Here is a 19,569-nt window from a genome sequence, read left to right as displayed (position 1 = left end):
CATGTATCATTAAGCTACAAGTTTAAAAAGCTCTCTCCAGCCAAGAAAGCATATCATAATAATTACATACATTTTAGCACTGCTGAGCTCTTATTCCATTCACCTTCTGATAAATTGCGGTTTATAAATATTATATCGATGTCAGCATCAGCATGATATATGTTAAAAATTGATTTAATGAGAGATATATACTTTGTCATTATTTTACCTTTTAGGAAATACTATTAGAATCATTCCTTTTTTAAAAACCTCTACATTTCATTACTTTAACTAGGTTTGTTGGAATAACTCTTTATACTACTATTCCTAGAGAACAGACATGTGTGTTGTGTATATATGAAACATGCACAAAAACATACAAATGGACATATGCCTACACAAAAATAAACATTAGTGATCTTACCGCAGACTTAATCTTTGATAGCATAATGTTTGATTACATAAACATTAATGATCTTAGCACAGACCTAATATTCGAATTTGAGCTTTTAGAAATATTTTTATTTCTAATATTTCTAAGATATTTATGATTAATTTCTAATTTTTATTTGATAAATTTGATATCTAACTTAAAATTTGATAATTCTGCTGCTACTCAGAGAACGTATTTTCCACATTCAACATTCTATGCCTCAAATAATTAGTTTTTCGTTTCAAATATAACTGTAACAAGTAATACTAAGGAAACATTATAGAATAAAAGCACTTAGGATTTTGTCTCTGTATTTTACAAGTGAGGGAACTGCTTAAAACTGGCTAAGATCAGTCAGCAACTCAAGAATTGAGTCAATTTAAGAATTCTGAATAAAACTATAGATTTGGATTCAGACACACTTGAATTCAAATTTTGGTTCTGTTGCTTAATTTCTATATAGTAATATATGTTACTTAATTTTCCTAACTTTCAGTCTTTTCATTTATAACATAGGGATAATACTACATGAATTTCAGAGCCGCTGTGATGATTAAATGAAATAATAAATAGCTAATATATGACTCGATACATAATAGTTAATAGTCAATATATGACTTAATAAAATTTCAGTTAATAGTAACAAATTCCTGTCTCTGATGATGACAATAATAAAATATTTCTAATTCGAGGACTTAACAAATCATCTTAAAACTAAGATCGTATAGGAAGGTTTACTTGTATTTTTTTCCCTTTGTGTATCATTATTAGTAGATTAAGTTTCGGCAAGTAGGTTTCCTATTAATATAATTTCTTAAATTTATTTTAAAATTATAGTAAAATATACCATCTGAGCACAGGTTATAGTTAAGCACATCAATTCAGAAATTTCCTGTGTTGTTAGAAAACGACTGGCAAGAACATAGTTCATTTTAGGTCTGTAACATTAAATCATATAGGCAGAACTCAAAGGTTTGGAAAGTACCTTCCTATGCATTTTCCATTCTCATAGCTTCATATTGAGAGAAATGGTTCTATTTTTTGTTAATGATGGTATTTTCACACTTTCACATAAACAATAAAGTTCCATTAAGAAAATAAATTCTTGGTTGCAGGAATCTATTGTTCTGAACATTACTTCATTTTAACAAATTTATTAAGATAATTTACATACCATAGAATTCATCAATTTTTGCACATTACTTTTTGAACAAGATATTCCTAAGTCCATGCAATCTAAGATTTCAAAGATAAAATAAGTATATATGATGATTAGTGACAATGAGCTCCTTTTCTTATTTCTACTGACCATCTATCTGTATGTTCTTTTTGGAAAAATGTCTATTCAGGTCCTCCGTCATTTTTTATGTTTTGTTTTGTTTTGGTGTTAAGCTGTATGAGTTCATTATAGATCTTGAATATTAACTCCTTATTGGATATATAATCGGTGAATATCTTCTCCCATTCAGTAAGTTGTCTTCATTTTGTTGATAGTTCTTTTGCTGTGCAAACTTTTTAGTTTGATGTATTGTTGTTTATTTTTTTCTTTTGTCACCCTTTTCCAAGGAGACATATTCTAAAAAAATTACTGAGTGATGTCAAAGAGTTTACTGCCTGTTTTGTTCTATGAGTTTTATGTTTTCAGATTTTACATTTAAGTCTTTAATCCATTCTGAGTTTATTCTTGTATATGATATAAAAAAGAGATCCAGTTTTATTCTTTTGCATGCATCTGTCCAGTTTTCCCAACACTATTTATTGAAAAGATGGTCTTTATCCCATTGTGTATTCTTGCCTCCTGTCATAGATTAATTGATCATATAGATATAGGTTTATTTCTGGGTTCTCTATTCTGTTTCATTGATCCATATGTCTGTTTTTATGACAGTACCATACTGTTTTGATTACTATACCCTTGTATAGTTGAATATAAGGTAGTGTGATACCTTCAAATTTGTTCTTCTTATGACTGCTTTGGCTATTTGGGGTCTTTTATGGTTCCATATCAATTTTAGGATTTTTGGTTCTAGTTCTGTGAAACATTCCATTGGCATTTTGATAAAGGTTGCATCAAATCTGTAGATTTGCAGGCGGGGTAGTATGGACAATTTAATGGTGTTAATTCTTCCTATCCGTGAGCACAGTGTATATCTTTCCATATTTTTCAATTTCTTTCTTCATTGTGTTATAGTTTTCTGAGTACAGATCCTTTATCTCCTTGGTTAATTTTTTCCTAAGTATTAATTTTTTGATGCAGTTAAAATTGGAATTGTTTTCTTAATTTTTCTTTCTGATAGTTTATTATTGATGTATAAAAATGCAACCAATTTGTGAATGTTAATTTTGTATCTTACTTTACTGAATTCATTTATTAATTCTAACTTTTTTTTTGGTGGAACTTTTAAGGTTCTCAATATATAGTATCATGGCATCTGCAAATAATGATAGCCTTACTTTTTCCCTTCCAATTTGGATACCTTTCATGTCTTTTTCTTGTCTGATTGCTAAGGCTAGGACTTACAAATATTATGTTGAAGGAAAGTAGTGAAAGTGGAAATCCTCATTTTATTCCTTATCTTAAAGAAAAAAGCTTTAGCTTTTCCCCTCTGAATATGATGCTAGCTGTAGATTCGTCATATATGGCCTTTATTATGTTGATGTATGTTCCCCTCTATTCCCACGTTGCTGAGTTTTATCATGCATAGATGTTGGATTTTGTCAAATGCTTTTCCTGCATCTATCGATATGATCATATGATTTCTATTCTTTATTTCATTTATGTGGTATATCACATTAAGTGATTTGCAGATGTTGAATCAAGCTTGCATCTTGGAAATAAATGCCACTTGATCTTTGCTGCATTCAGTGCGCTAATATTTTGTTGAGGATTTTTTGCATCTATGTCCATCCAGGCCTATAATTCTGCCCCATTCACCCTTTTTTTGTAGCATCTTTGTCTAGCTTTTGTATCACAGTAATTCTGGACTTGGGAAGTAAGTTTCGGAGCCTTCCTTTCTGATCAATTTTAAGGAATAGTTTGAGAAAGATATGTATTAATTTTTTGAATTTTTGGTAAAAATTCTCCTTTGAAACCATCTGGTCCTGGACTGTTATTTTGGGGGATTTTTTTTTTTATTATTATTACCGATTTAATTTTTTTTAGCAGTTATCCATCTGTTCAGATTTTCTGTTTCTTCCTGGTTTAGTCTTGGAAGAGTATATGTTTCTAGGCTTTCATTCATTTCTCCCAGCTTGTCCAATTTGTTGGCATATAATTGTTCATGGTATTTCCTTACAATCTTTTGTAGTTCTGTGGTGTTGGTTGCCACTTCTCTTTTATTTCTGATTTCATTTATATGAGACCTTTCTTTCTTTTTCTTAATGAGGCAGATGAAAGGTTTATTAATTTTGTATATCTTGTCAAAGAACCAGCTCCTGGTTTTATTGATATTTTGGATTTTTAGATTCTATTTCATTTATTTTCACTCTAATCTTTAATATATCCTTTCTACTCAACTATAACAGGAGGGCACATACAAGGGACACCCCTAGAGCACCCAGCTCAGGTGACCAGGGAGATTGTGCCACAGTAGACTCATGTCTGCCTCATACTGAGACATCTAAAGTGCCAGGACCTGGCTGGCTGGTTTGTTTTTCTGGTAGTGAAGCAACAGAGAGTTGGTGGCATTGGCCAACTTACACTATTAGAATCTTTGCAGACAAAAGATGCACAAATGTGAACTGTGGGCCAGGGGTGATAGACACACCCAAGTGAGGGTTAACTTTGAATGTGTATAGTGGGGTGAACTGTAGGATTCTTGAGGCTGAAGAAAGAGTCAGCAGCAGCTAGAGATGATTTTCCTCACAAGAGAAATATAGATGAGAGATCCATAGCAATAGTTTTAATGTCTCTGAAATGGCCAGTAAAGTGCTCACAAAAGTGATGTCACCTTTCTGTGTCTATGGGCTCATTGCCTATTGCACACAGGGAAGCCAAAGTCTGAGAAAATCAATTTTTCATAGAGAAAAGGATTTATTTTGGAAGCAGCCAGACAAGGATCCTGGAGACAAGGCTTAGATAGGTCTCCCTAATTTGGATGAGGAAAGAGCTTTTGAGAGAGAGAGAGTAAATCTTGTAAAACATTGCTTTAACTTCTGATTGGGTTAGATCAAAGTGCCCAGCCAAGTGCAATTTATTAAGCACACCTCACTCACTTCAGAATACTGTCCATGAGAACTGGGTCTGTGTACAAAGTTTTCTGCTATAGGCAAATTTTGATTCTGACTATCCATCACGATCAGTTGAATTCTTTTGTTGGATCTCTGTGCCTGCATAAGCCCCTGGGAACTGTTTGATCTTGGGTGGTCTGGTGATCATCTGAGTACTGTGAGGAGGCTTGCCACTATTTCCTGCAAGGCACTAAACTATTCAGTAACAGTCAGCTTTAAAACTCTGTTCAGGCCAAGGAACATGAAGAAAGAAAAGTAGGACTTGTCCTGCCTCTTTCCGCCTTGTCCACCTATAACTCTGGCAAGGATGGGAACTGAAACTGGCAAGATGGGGAGAGAGATATCAAAGAGCGAGGACAAGTCAGTAAAGAGAAAAGCCAAGGAGCATCCTTGGCGGAAATTTAAGATTTTGCTTATTATACTAGACTAGACACATTAATTAGAATACTGTTTTTCATGATCAGAAAATGATTTAAAAAGTAATAAGAGTTCTTCCAAATATCATTTGGGGGTAAAGGAGAAATTAGCCTCAAATAATAAAGGGTCAGCAGGAAACAAATATGGTTGCTTTTACATTCCATTCCATAAGTCATGCTTGTTGAATGTTGCTCTTATATACAAATAAAATTGTCTCCATCACACGTGCTTTGAAAAATCCAGCATCCACCCATCTCTCTCACTACAGTATCACCAAGAATTATCTGGATATGTATGACACATTCCTGTTTCTGTCTTTTATAGCTGCTCTTTCTCTCTGACCAACATCAACCCAAACAACAGAACATTTCCCTTGATATTGGAAAAATATCCCCCACAAAGGCAGTTATGTTTAATAGACTCTTGCTGGCAATTTAGGCTTATAAGCAGAGAGTACTATTTTGTGTATAATACAGAAGTTAGTTTAAATATTAGACATGATAGATCTTAGAAGTTCCTTAGCCATAACCATTTCATGGATCTTCATTCTGGTCAGTTTGCAACTCTCAAGTTGTCCACCCCCCAGCTATGTTGCTGACTTTCACATTTAAGAAACCCTCCTTATATGTTTCCCAACTCTTCCAGTTATTAGCTGTGGAGCCTGAGTCAGGTTACTTAACATCTTCATGTCTTCTTTCCCTTATATATTACATTGGGATACCATTAGTAGTTAGCTCAAAACAATTAGCATAATGTCGAGTACAAAAGTAGATATTAAAATACTTGAAGATAATAAAGTTCTCAAGGTAATAAAGCAGTTAAAACTAACAAAGTACTCATGGTTTCTTTGGTTATTATACTCATTGCTATTGTGCCCTAGAAGGTAAGGTAATATGGGACTAGTCTCCTCACACAAGAGAACTCCTCAAGGGGTTTTCTGAGTGAAACAGTCCTCACCTCAATAGAATGCGTTACCATCTTGAAAATAATAACTTTTCTCTCCAGGACATTTATGTAAAAAGTAAAATAAAAAGATTAATAGAAGATAGATTAAAATATTAAAGTATATATTTCTAGATACAAGAATGTAAAAAGTTTTTTAATTCTCTGTATATTGTACTGTATAGTTAAAACCTGAAAATTCTTTTTTTTTTTTTTTTTTTAAATCAAGGGGTTTATTCAAAGGTCTGGAATATTGAAGATGACTCCTTAGAACCCCTCTTTTTGTATTAGATGCTTGCTCTCTGGGCCAGAGAAATAGATGAGGTCTCCGAGTAAGGTTTTTTAGTCTTATCTAACACAGCAGAGTGAGTGTCAATCCATAAAATATCTCCATTTTATATCTTCGCTTATGTGATATTTTGTAGAGTCATACTTCATAAACCCATAGATTCTGTACTTATTTACTATAAGCAATACTTATTTAGGAATATTCTATTAAAAACTAAATAGATAAGGCTCATAATCCTAGCAAATATTATGACTATACCTTGAGGTTCAATTATTACGTCCACATGGTCTGAATTGTCAATCTTTTTTTTCCCCTAAGAGCAGTTTCTTGATGATTGGGGGGAGATGGATTCCTGGACAGCTGCTTTAATATTTTCAACAAATTCACTCTCTGTTCTCAGTTAATAATTCTTTGCCATGTATTTCTCAAGTTATTATTATGTTTTACCAAATTTTTGAACATTTTAAATAATAATGTTTCTAATACCTCGGTGACCACTGAGATTTGAACCACCCAATGAGGAGTAAAAATAAAGGATGTTCATAGTGACTATATTTCTTTAAAGGTCTTTTAAGATCATTTTGCTGTCTAAATTCTGTTTGTTTTTAATTTCATCTTGTTATTTGAACATTTTTATGTGACTTGATGAAGACATTTAATTGAATGTGTAATATTTCTAAAGCCAAATTTACTTCCTCCTCTGGATAGTCAGTTTTAACATGTTTTATATCAGAGGCTTTGACTTATTTTATAATAGTAATTTTCATTGTTTACTCTTCTCTGTTCATATGATACAAAGTGAGAAATATTCAAAGTCAAGTATCAGAAGTAAATAATATATATCTTAATACTTATGTAGTATTTGCAAAAATAACCATGATCCCTTAAGGTAGTATAAAAATGTACTTAAAGACTCAAAATTGCAAGTGATAATGAGGTCACCAAATGCCTTACTCCAGAACTGGGGTCTGATTATCTACTTGTAAAGAACCATTTGAGTTTAACTTCACCTATTCAAAGTCTATGAAACTACTCCAAAAAAGTGAATATGAGAGCTCACCTGTATAAATCCACTATGCAGACTACTATCTTTAGAAAAGCCTGCAAGCAAAGTTGACTCTTGGTTAGAGATTAGAAATTCAACTATAAACAGTATCCTATACTGATATAAAGTTTCTTTAAATGATAGGAGTGGCCAACTATTCCTAATCTGTTTGTACAAACAACATAGGTCATGCTGCCTACATACTTTCCATTTGAGAGTCTGGAATTCTGTTACATACTAGGAAGAAGGTGCCCACGTGGTCAATCTTTAATTAGAAACCTTGGGCATTGAGTTTCTAAGCAGTTTCCCTGGTAGACAACACTTCACATATGTTGTCAAATTCATTGCTGAAGGAATAAAGCATATCCTGTGTGACTCCACTGGGAGGGAGCTCTCAGAAGCTTGTGCCTGTTTCCTGCAGATTTTACATCATATACCTTTTTATTTGCTGATTTTGCTTCATAACCTTTTGCTATCATAAATATTTAGCTTTAAATATACTACATGCTGAGTTCTGTGAGTCCTTCTAGTAAATCACCACACCTGGACTGTTGGGGACCTCTGACACACAGGGTAGATTGAAACGCCGACATTAAGATACATAGATTCTAAATAAAAACATTTATTGAATACATTCTATATGAATAGAATTATGCTCAGTGAAACCAAGACAAGTAGCCTGGATCTATTTTAAGAAATTTACCATATGGTAGCTCTGTCTGCGCATAGACGTGTATAAAAAGAATATTCAATTGACTGAGTCGAAGCAGAATAAAGGAGACAGAAGAAACTTATTTCAATGGCGTATTAAAGATGTAGCCACCTCACCTTGTTTAAATTATCAGTAAAGCTAGAGACATGTAAATTAGCCTTAAAGGAGCAAGGAAGTTTGGGCAGGTTATGACATCTGGAGGCAGACGGAAGGGGAGTTTTGGAAGGTTTCTCTTCCAAAGTTCCCTGTGAAACTCTGCAAATGGATAGAAGGTATGATAAAGAAGTGAAATACAGAGTATATTGAGGAAATAAAATGGAATACTAAGTTACTTATGGCACAATGTGGAATTTTCAGGTGCTCTTGGTTAAAATCCTAATAATTCAAATATCTTATTTATAGCTCACTTCCATGCAAAACTTATGGATTATTGAAGAAGGCCCATTAAAATTGTATAAAATTTAAAAAATATCTCTCTTAAACTCAGGAACAGAATTTATGTTCTACTTGTTTCTAATTATGCTTTTTCTATTCGGCCTCTCCTTTGTGCAGGTCCATCATGAATGAGAAACAGGACTCAAACTTTTCAGAAAACTGGCATCATATTTGGACTGTCAATGACACAAACCATTATCTGTACTCAGACTTCAACATTACCTATGTGAACTATTATCTTCATCGGGCTCAAGTGGCAGCGATCTTCATTATTTTCTACTTTCTGATCTTTTTCCTGTGCATAGTGGGAAATACAGTGGTTTGCTTTATTGTAATGAGGAACAAACATATGCACACAGTCACTAATCTCTTCATCTTGAACCTGGCAATCAGTGATTTACTAGTTGGCATATTCTGCATGCCTATCACACTGCTGGACAACATTATAGCAGGTATGTTGACTGTGTAGTGCAGATGTTGATTTGTGTGTGGTGCAAAGATGAGATGAGAAAATGTCGCCTCTCCCTGCAGTCATGGCATAGTCATCCATTCATTCACAAATATTTATAAAGTTCTAAGAACTGCTCCAGGTACCTGCCCTTCTAGGGTCTGGAATCTATAGGAGGAGAAAGACAATAAACTAATATATAAGTAGTCAGAGAATAATAAGAATTATGGAGAAAAATAAAGCCAGTGGCAGAGATGAGAAATGAAAGCTGTAATTTTTTTATAGTGTTCACAGAAGGTCATCAGTGAATGAGGTCTAGCATATATTACCAAAGACTTTAAATTTGCTTAATACAGCTCAGGGGGATAATATGGTAGAAATATTATTGAGAATATTATGGACTGTAAAGTTTGAGAACTGGTAAGTCTAGTTTCAACTGATGTAATATCTTCAATCTAATATAAATAGATGATTAGGCCCTCTTGTGGTTATCTAGGGAGGTTTCCAGCAGTTTTTGATGGAAGGCGGAGCAGCAGTCCCAATGATTTCTCAAAAAGTGGTAGTTCATCAGTGGTAACTTACATGTGCAGCGTAAATAATGACTCTGTACTACCATAGAATACTTGTGGGCCTGTATTACTACTGCTTTTGCATTACATTGTATACTCTGGAAGTACAAGAACAGTATTTGTCCATCTCCTAGTACAGTTTTGGTACATTGTACCTGTTTAACCAATATTTGTTGTATTAATTAATGAACAGTACTCAAGTTATTCATATTTCATATCTATAAGAAAAAATAAAACAATAGCAACATCTCAAAAACGTTTAGAACAGCATGAGCCATATCCTAATTATTATCCTTTCATAGCATTCAATATCACTTTACTGAAGAATAAGAGGTTTCTCTGTAGAATTTACCTGTTTCCTTCCTTCTCTGGTGTGAGAACCAGAGAGAATTCAGAATGCCTGTTCTATCACTGTGTACTTCATAGATTCAGTGTCTTAGTGATGTTTATCATTAAAAAATATCAAGGATGTACAATTTTAAGATACTGTGCTAGCCAAAGAGTGAAAGAATTAATAAAAATTATTGTTATTGTTCTCAAGAAACCTATTTTACTAATAAGAAATGCTCTTAATGTTTCCTTGTATACATTTATAATTAAAATTATCATGAAAAACATTTTCACATATGTTACTCTTCCTTACTTCTGATTCCCATTCCCAGGAGGCAGCCACATGCAGCTTTTTTGCATTTATTGTTGGTAATTACTATCATATTTCTAAATAACATGTTTTTGTCATATTGTTATAAATCATATAAGATATAATTTAGTTTTCATAATCTTCTTCTACCACATGAGGCAGTTTTCCTCACCAAACTCCCCTGAAAGTACAGCACTAGGACAAAAGAACATAAATCCATAGAAACTGAGTGTCAGATGCTACTGAATGTGAAGTTGGGAAAACAACATTGGCTGAAATTCAGTGTAAATGATGTCACTTGAATTTATGCAGAGCCACAAATATATATTCACACTCCTTACCTCCTCTTATTCTCTCAATATAATTATATCATAGTTTTTGGTTAAATCAATATTCAGAGTTTGCATCCCTGTTGTTATATGTATTACTCCTGCTGAACAAAATAGAGTACAATGACAGCAAATTTTCTCTTATAAAATTTTTTGTTTGTTCGTTTGTTTTTCTGGATTTAATGACATTATATTTTGATTTGCTTGGTTTTGGGTATGTATCTATCAGTAATGTATCCTCAAATTCTCTTCCAGGAATGTTAATTTCTCATCAATACCTTCAAACATAGCAAGTAATCTGTAAATTGCAAAATTTTTCCTGAAGATACCCTCCAGGTGCTCTTGGTTGTCTTGTTTTTATCCAGGCATGGAGCTCAGCTACAGCTCTGGGATGGCCCTTCACTGAGACCCTAATAATCTCACCTCTCTCAATCACGTTTTCTGAATACTATTTCTTTTTTTTCTTGGTTTATTTCTCTGTTAGCTGCCAGAGAAAGAATACATTAAGATAAAAATATTTGAGATCTTGTAGGTCCGCAAATACCTTTACCCTGACCTCACAATTGATTAGTTAGCTGTGTAAAGTATTCTAAGCTGGACTTCTTTCTCCCTAAAAATATTTAAAGAGATCACTCTACTGTTACTCCTTAGAAACCTGAAAAATCTAATGCCGTTTGACTTTGCTTCATTTATTCATTTATTTTGTTTTTGTTTTCCCTGAAAGATCTTAGGGCTTTTCTGTATCCCTAGTGTCCTGAATTTCAGTAAAATAACATTTTATTTTTTCATTTATTGTGCTGTTCACAAAGTAGACTTTTTTCTCAATAAATAAATAAATAAATAAATGCCTTCTGATCCTGGGGAATTTTCTTATAGCGTTCTTTTCCATTTTCCTTTCTTTAACTCAGTTAGATATTAGAGATTCTGAATTGCTCCTTTTAAAAATCTTTCCCTTTCATTTTCTGCTTCTTATTGTTCTACTTTTGGAGGTTTTCTTAACTTTTCCTGCCAGACTCTATGTTGAGTTCCTCATTTCTGTTATCATATTTTAAGTTCTTTGAGCTATTTTATTTTCTCCCTGTTTCTTACACTCTCATGCACATGTTTCATGAATAAACTGGTTATATCTCTGAGGTTATTGGTATTAATTTTGGTTTTTCATTTTTCATTTACATAAGTCATATTGGTTTTCCCCTAAATTTCTTTTTTCTTATTTGTTTTAAACTCTTTCTTTTTTTCTTTGAGGTTCCTCTAATGTCAACTGCTACCGAGCTGTTTGTGTTTCAGAATGAAGCACTGTGTGGTTGCCTTGAACCTCCGCATAAGTCTGGGTTATTTATTGGGAAACCCACAACTGTTAAAATCTGCATCTCGCTGTTCTTGGGAGGATCACGTTTCTCAGATGGAAATTCTCCGATCTACTGCCAAAGGGATATAAGGCTGACTATTGCATTCCAGATTAAGTAGGCCAGCGATATTGCGATATTGCGAACAGAGCATATACTTTCACTTAATGCTTCTACATTGTGACACTTATTCTACCTGAACTTGGCGATTCAGAATCCAGAGCCACTGTGCTCCAACTCCTTAGACAGTACCCTCCATTCTTATGACCGCCTGGGGAAAAGCTAATGGCATCTGATAGCATTTATACATAATTCAGCGAATCATGTTGTCTTTCCAACTTTCCATTCAGTAGTATCTGGCACCTCAGTTTCTATGGATTTATGTTTCCTTTGCCCTAGTGCTGTGATGTCATTTCAAATGGAGTTTTGTGAGGGACATTAGATAAATCATATGATTCTTCCAATTTCATTGTTTAATTTATTTTTTTATTTTTTTATTTTTTTTTTTGCATTTTTGTTGAAAATAATACTAAAACTAATTTTAGGACTGAGAAGACATGCTCTCTTTTGGTTTACTCAGTAGATTAACTCAAACACCTTTTTCAAAAAGGTCTGGATGGATGAGAAAATGTGTTTTTTTTTTTTTAAAAAAAACATATCATATACTTGGGTTATTTAGATTGCTGGGACTATTTTAAATTAGGTAAGAATATTTTTAAAATAAATTGCAGAGTATTGTTTAAGAGATCAATTTTAAAAATCTGAGAAATATATAGCATTCATCTTTTAGGTAACTAGAATATTTGCTAGTGGAAGATTGTTACTTATAATAGCAGATTGGTATTTAGAATATCAAACTTATAATAATCTTATAATTTCTCTCATAAACATTCTAGTAACTAGGTTTAGTTTAAAAGTAATTCATATAGACTACTTTTGTTCATACAAAGTGCTCTTTATTTTCAAAGTGTCTTAATTCAGGCTATTATAACAAAATATCATAGACTGGGGGCCTTAAACAGCATTTATGTTCTCACCATTCTGGAAGCTAGAAGTTTGAGAATAGGGTGCCAGCATGGTCAAGTTCTTGGTGAGGGTTCTTTTCCTGGTTTGTAGGTAGCCAGCTTCTTACAGTGTATTCACATGGCCTTTTCTCAGTGCATGCATGGGAGAGAGATCTTTCTCTCTTCCTCTTTTATAAATCCCATTGTGTGAGCAACATCCTCATGACCTCATCCAAATTAATTATTTCCCAGAGGCTGCATCTCCTAATACCATCATGTTGGGAGTTAAAGCTTCACATGTGATTAGAATTCTAATTTTCTTCCTATTTTATTCATTTAAAGGGCATTATTATATAATGATTAAATGAACTGTGGAACAATACTGCTAAGGTTCAAATTCTTAATATGATGTTAATTAGCTATGTGATAAGGCACGTGATGTGTACTTATTAACTAGTCTGTATCCTGAAGAGAATAATAAAGCCTTCAAAAGCCTATTGGGATTAGAGATGTTAATAGATGCAAAGCACTTATTATAGTGCCTAGAATGTTGTAACTACCATATGATTCTGTTATTATTACTAGTATACTGAAAAAAAGATCTCTGGAGATATTAATAAAAATAATTGGAAAACATTGATTATTCCATGGATATCATTTAGGAAAGTTGTATTAGTCTTGATTTCATGCCTTTCTGTTTATATTGTCAGGAAAATTAAGAAAAAATCTTTTCAAAGATTTACTGTTCCATTTTTTTTTCAGGATGGCCATTTGGAAGCACAATGTGCAAAATCAGTGGATTCGTCCAGGGAATATCAGTTGCAGCTTCAGTCTTTACTTTGGTTGCAATAGCAGTGGATAGGTAAGTCAGCACAAAATCTGAATCCAGAAAAATAGGCATGTCTGCAACTAATCCACCTACCAGAGAAAACCATATAATCTACTAAATTGGGGGTATAAATGCCCAAATTATTGTATCCATAATAACTACTTTCACAGCAAGGTGTGCGCATGCACATGCAGACACACATGCACATGTACACTAAAGTTTCCGTAAAAAAAAAAAAAAAGAAAACTACTAAATGTCTATATTTTAAAATTAAAAATTAGGGATGATACGTGTCTTCATTCAAGCTGCTATATCAGGATACTATAGATAGCATGGGTTAAACAGCAGGAGTTTATTTCTCACTGTTCTAAGACGGGGAATTCTAAGGTCAGGACACCAGTAGATTTGGTGTCTGGTAAGACCTCTTCCTGGTTTGCAGTGCAGGGGAGCCTCTTCTTGTTGTATCCTCACATGGTAGAGAGCTCTAGCCTCTTCTCTCTTTTTAGAATTGCACTGATCTCATCATGAGAACTCCACCTACATGTCCCTATCAAAATCTAATTACCCCCAAATGTCCAGCTTCCATATACCATCCCAGTGGAGTTTAGGGTTTCAACATACAGATTTTTTGGGGGGAGGGGGGGATACAAACATGCAGTCCAAAATAGTATAATTTTATTATTTTCACACTAGAACCTTGAATTTTCTAATGGTAGAAGTGTCAATGTGCTGAAATATATCTGAAATTTAATATATATATGGAGAGAGAGTTTAAAAATATGAAATGTAATAGAATTGTTGACATAAAAAAACTTGGTAGATTCTATTTTTAATATTAATTTATTTGCATCATTATTTATAATGTTTTAGTACATTTCCAAGAACTTATCATATAGATCTAGTTTATTTGGTTTACAGGTAAAAAAATAGAATTTAAATATATGCTAATAATTATATGCTAAAGATATATTTTTACATTAAATTTACAAATTTATTATGTCCTGTTACTACTATTAAATTATTTTACATAGTAATTTGTTTATAATAATACTAACTTTAGTAAGTAGAACTATAAATTTTTTTGATATAAATGTTTAAAATAAATTTTATTCTTATGTAATGGTACATGCCATCTTTACAGTGAATAAAAACCTATAAAATCCTTTTTTTTATTTTCTACTTGAATCTTGAGCTTTTCAGGTTTACTTCCATATTTCATTTAGAGTTAAATGTCCCTAAATTCCTTTTTTTTATTGTTTCTGACATGCCTCCTGAACAGAGATTTAGTAATAAACATTGCTCTTCATTTTAACAAGTAAATGGGGTTATAATAATAAAAAATTGTTATATTTATTTGTTGAATAACTATATAACGGTTAAAATTAGTGAGCTAGGTTGACATATATCAAAATGCATAAATCTCAAAAGCATACAATCTCAAAAAAGAAGTTGCATAATGATACATATAATATAATGTCATTATATAAAATTTAAAATATTATAGATACAGACCAGTACTATAACAGCATAAAAAAAAATGTGACAGGAGGGATACACATCAGCTTTAGGATTTCTGTGAAAAGAGGACGATGATTGGGATTAAATAGATCTACCAAAATAATTTTAACTGTATTGATAATATTTTACATTTTCAAAAAACTAATGAAAATATAGACCAGGCTGTGACTGATGGTTTAATTCACACTATTACTGCCTGTCATCCATCACACCCATACATCATTTCTGTGTAAATTTAGTCATCTATTGTTAAATAACAAGTCACATTCCAAAACAAACCACTTAGTACCTTAAAATGGCAATGGTATTTATTATGCTCCTGAATTTGTGATGTGGGCAGATTCGGCATTATAGCTTGTCTCTATTCCACTCGGCATCAAATGGGGGAGGGTTGTTCCAGAGTCGGGGCCGAAGGCTCTCTCAGTCTCTTGTTGGTGTTTAGGCTGGGAAGACTTGAACAATTAGGAGATAGAAGTAGTTCTTAGGTACTATATCTCTATTGATTTCTCCTCATGGGCTCTATGGCATGGTAGCTTCAAGGTGGTTGGATTTCTTACATGTCAATCCAAGGCTCCAGATGTCTGTGTCCTAAGACAGAACACCAGTGAAAGTCATGCAGTATCACTTCTGTGTTCAATTTATTAGAAGCAAGTCATTAAGGCCAGTTCATATTCAAGCGTAAGAGATTAGAATTTGGAAGAACTGTCAAAGAATTTGGACATGTTTTAAAGCCACCACACCTTCATCTCTGTCTAAACTACTTGCACTTGAGTGCTTTTCTGAGGGTCAGCTCTTAGGGAAAGCCAAACTCCAAACAAACTTCTAAATCTATTTCTCCATGACTAAGTCTGTCTCCTGGATTTTATAATTATATTCAAAACACTTGCAAGACGACTTCATCTGTACATCCAACAACAAGCACCTCAAACTAAACATGCCCTGAGTTGAATCTATCTTCACTATCAGGCCCATATAAAAAACTGAACAAAAAATCAGCTCCTTTTCTCATGTTCCCCAGTCAGTGAATGTCAGGGTCACTTACCCAATTCAAGTGAAAATGTTGAGATTTATTCTTGAAACCTTCTCTCTTTCACTTCTATCTTATAGCTCTGCATGCTAACTGATCCCGAACCAGGCCACCATCCTTTGGTACTTGAGCTAGAAAACTGAGATTTTTCCCCCCTAACTGGCAGTGATGACTAATGTTATGTGTGAACTTGACTGAGTCATGGGATGCCCAGATATTTGGTCAAACTTTATGATTGGGTATTTGTGAAGGTGTTTTTGATGAGACTGAACCAAAAGAATCGAGTAAGCAGACTGAGTAAAGAAGATTGTCTTTCCTAAAATGGATGGCCCTTATTCAATCAGTTCAAGGCCTGAGTAGAATGAAAAATCTGCAAGTAAGAGAAAACTCCTGCCTGACTTTTGATCTGGAATATCAGTCTTTTACTGCCTTTGGACTTGAACTGAAATATCAGTTTTTCTTGGGTCTCGAGAATGTGGCTTTTGGATTAGAGCTTATATCATTGGCTTTGACAGTTCTCAGGCTTTCAGACTTGAACGGGAACTACACCGGTGGTTCTCTTGAGTCTCTGTTTTCAGTTTCCATTTTGCCAATCGCAGATCTTGGGACTTCTCGAGCTCCATAATAGCATGAGTCAATTTCTTATAATAAATGTCTTTTAATATATTTATATATGTTGTTAGCTCTGTTTCTCTGGAGAATCCTGACTAATGCACTGGCCAACTCCAAACTCTAGCATAATTTTAGCATAATTACATAATATTTCCATCAACTATTTTCTGGCAGGGAGCATTTTCTATCTTGTTCATCTTTGCCTTTCTGAATACATACCTATATTTGTTGAATGATTAAATTATAAAAATTTGAGTCCATAATAGCTGGTTTACAAAAAGAGCAAAATACCTAGAATTGTGCTGATGAAGTTACCAATAATTTAAGGGTGAATAAATGGGAGGATTCAATGATCAGAAGACTATATGAAAACTTGGAAATTAAGACAGAAGACCTTATACATGCAATTAAGTAGTTCCAAAGAAGGCCAACAGAACGGAGTGCAAGCTAACTAGTCATTGTATGAAGATATAGCAGATAAATTAATTTGGAGTTGCTACTGGACCACTTAGAAGCTCTATGTTTTCTTATCTGCAGATCTAGAAAGCAATAATTTTTAAAACATTTCAGTTTTATAGAGTAATCATAAAAATCAAGGAAGATTAAATGGGTGATAGTATTTGAAAAATATAAAATGTTATACAGTTACATAATGGTGTGATTATCTTATAATTAACATAGTAAATATCAATAATAATAACATCAAGAATCACAATAACAAAATGGCAGTAAAATGAATCAGACTTACTCTACATACTAATGTTGAATTTCCAGAGGACACAGACCAGTGGGGACACACATTATCAGAATTCATAATGGAAACTATTAGACTCATAGCTCTGTAACAAACCACCAAAACACTTAGTGTCTTAAAACAATAATGCTTTAATATTTCTCATGATTCCGTGGATGGTTGAGTGCCTCTGGGTGTTTCTCCTGCTCACTTGTTGTAGCTGACATCATCTGTGCTGCATGCAGCATTACTCTGGGAACTAAACAGGGCTGGAGCATCCTAGATGGCCAGGCTCTCATCCCCAGGGTTTTTCTCCACATGACCTCTCATCGAATTCAAGCTTCTTTACCACCTGGTAGCTGGTTTTCAAGAGGAAGCTTACTGAAAAGACAAGCCCCATTGTGCAAGTGCCTAAAAAGTTCTGTTCGTCATGCTTGCTGATGTCCCATTGGCCAGAGCAAGTTACATAGCCAAGCACACAGATAACATGAGAGAGTACCACAGAAGGGCATGAAGAAGAGCTTTAGAATATGGGCTCTGAAGCCAAACTACTTGTGTAAACAAATATGTAATTATGAGCAAGATTTTTATCCTTTCTAAGTCAGTTTTTTTTTCTTTTCTGTTTTTAAATGATGAAGCTTAAAGAGATAATCCATGCAAACCAGCAGAATGGAGCCTAGAACAGAGTATTAAATGTTTGGTTTCAACATATATTAGTTACCACTATTACTTTTATTAATAATAGTGTCTGGTATACTCTACTTATTCACATTTTGAATGAAAAGTTATATCAGTGATGGAAAGTGGGAGTACATGCCTTTCTCCTACTAATGGTAGCTTTCTATGTTTCTGAGAGGCATGTGAGAATTACTTAAATTTAATTCACAATTCAGGAGTTATGAGGCAGTGCCTCACTGATATTTGCCTTTAATTTCAGGTTTCGGTGTGTTGTCTACCCTTTTAAGCCAAAGCTCACTATCAAGACAGCATTTGTCATTATTGTAATAATCTGGGCCCTGGCCATTGCCATTATGTCTCCATCTGCAATCATGTTACATGTACAAGAAGAAAAATATTACCGAGTGAGACTCAACTCCCAGAATAAAACCATTCCAGTCTATTGGTGCCGGGAAGATTGGCCAAATAAGGAAATGAGAAAGATTTATACCACAGTGTTGTTTGCCAATATCTACCTGGCTCCCTTGTCCCTCATTGTCATCATGTATGGAAGGATTGGAGTTTCACTCTTCAAAATGACAGTGCCCCACGTGGGCAAACAGAACCAGAAGAAGTGGCAAGTGGTATCCAAGAAGAAGCAGAAGGTCATTAAGATGCTCCTGATTGTGGCCCTGCTTTTCATTCTCTCCTGGCTGCCCCTCTGGACTCTGATGATGCTTTCAGACTACGCCGACCTGTCTCCAAGTGAACTACAGGTCATCAACATCTACGTCTATCCCTTTGCACACTGGTTGGCTTTTTGCAATAGCAGCATCAATCCCATAATTTATGGTTTCTTCCATGAGAATATTCGCCGTGGTTTTGAAGATGCTTTTCACCTCCACCTCTGTCAAAAAAGAGCAAAGCCCAAGGAAGCCCACACCCTAAGAGCTAAAAACAATGTGGTCATAAATACATCTCATCAGTTAGCCTTGGAATCTACAATTCAAACCCCACATGAAGAAATTTGCTGTAGAAAAAGTGCTGAAAACCCCAAACAGGAATTAATGATGGAAGAATTAGGAGGAGCTACCAACAGCAATGAGATTAAAGAAGAGCTTGTGTGATGATTTTAACTATGTGTCATATATTGAAATACTGTTGCTTTCTATGATTTTGTACTTCAGTTCTTTCAAGGATGTTCCATGGGGGGGGGGGGGCGGGGAAATGTATGGAAAGCCCTCTCTGGAAAAAAAAATAAAATAATCATGTTCATAACCAATTTTATGTTATTGAAAATATATACAGTAACTAATATACAAGTTTACCTAGATAAATCTATATTCTAGTAGCTGATTTCAAAGTCTGACTTCCA

The 19,569-nt window shown here is 33.9% G+C and overlaps 1 protein-coding gene across 1 annotated transcript in view; it reads left to right on the top strand.

Annotated features, from left to right (window-relative positions):
- The window catches only part of NPFFR2 (neuropeptide FF receptor 2), a 215,687-nt gene extending 196,366 nt beyond the window's left edge, over window positions 1-19,321 (top strand). The window contains exons 2-4 of the mRNA XM_016132908.2: window positions 8,600-8,934; window positions 13,581-13,680; window positions 18,475-19,321. Of these exons, the coding sequence (XP_015988394.2) occupies window positions 8,607-8,934; window positions 13,581-13,680; window positions 18,475-19,321 (1,275 nt within the window). The 5' untranslated portion in view covers window positions 8,600-8,606. The remainder of the gene's footprint in view (window positions 1-8,599; window positions 8,935-13,580; window positions 13,681-18,474) is intronic.
- Window positions 19,322-19,569: the final 248 nt, after the last annotated feature.

This window comes from Rousettus aegyptiacus, unplaced genomic scaffold, assembly GCF_014176215.1.
Source record: "Rousettus aegyptiacus isolate mRouAeg1 unplaced genomic scaffold, mRouAeg1.p scaffold_m13_p_10, whole genome shotgun sequence".
Classification (NCBI taxonomy): Eukaryota; Metazoa; Chordata; class Mammalia; order Chiroptera; family Pteropodidae; genus Rousettus; species Rousettus aegyptiacus.
This window is presented reverse-complemented; position numbering and strand designations above follow the sequence as displayed.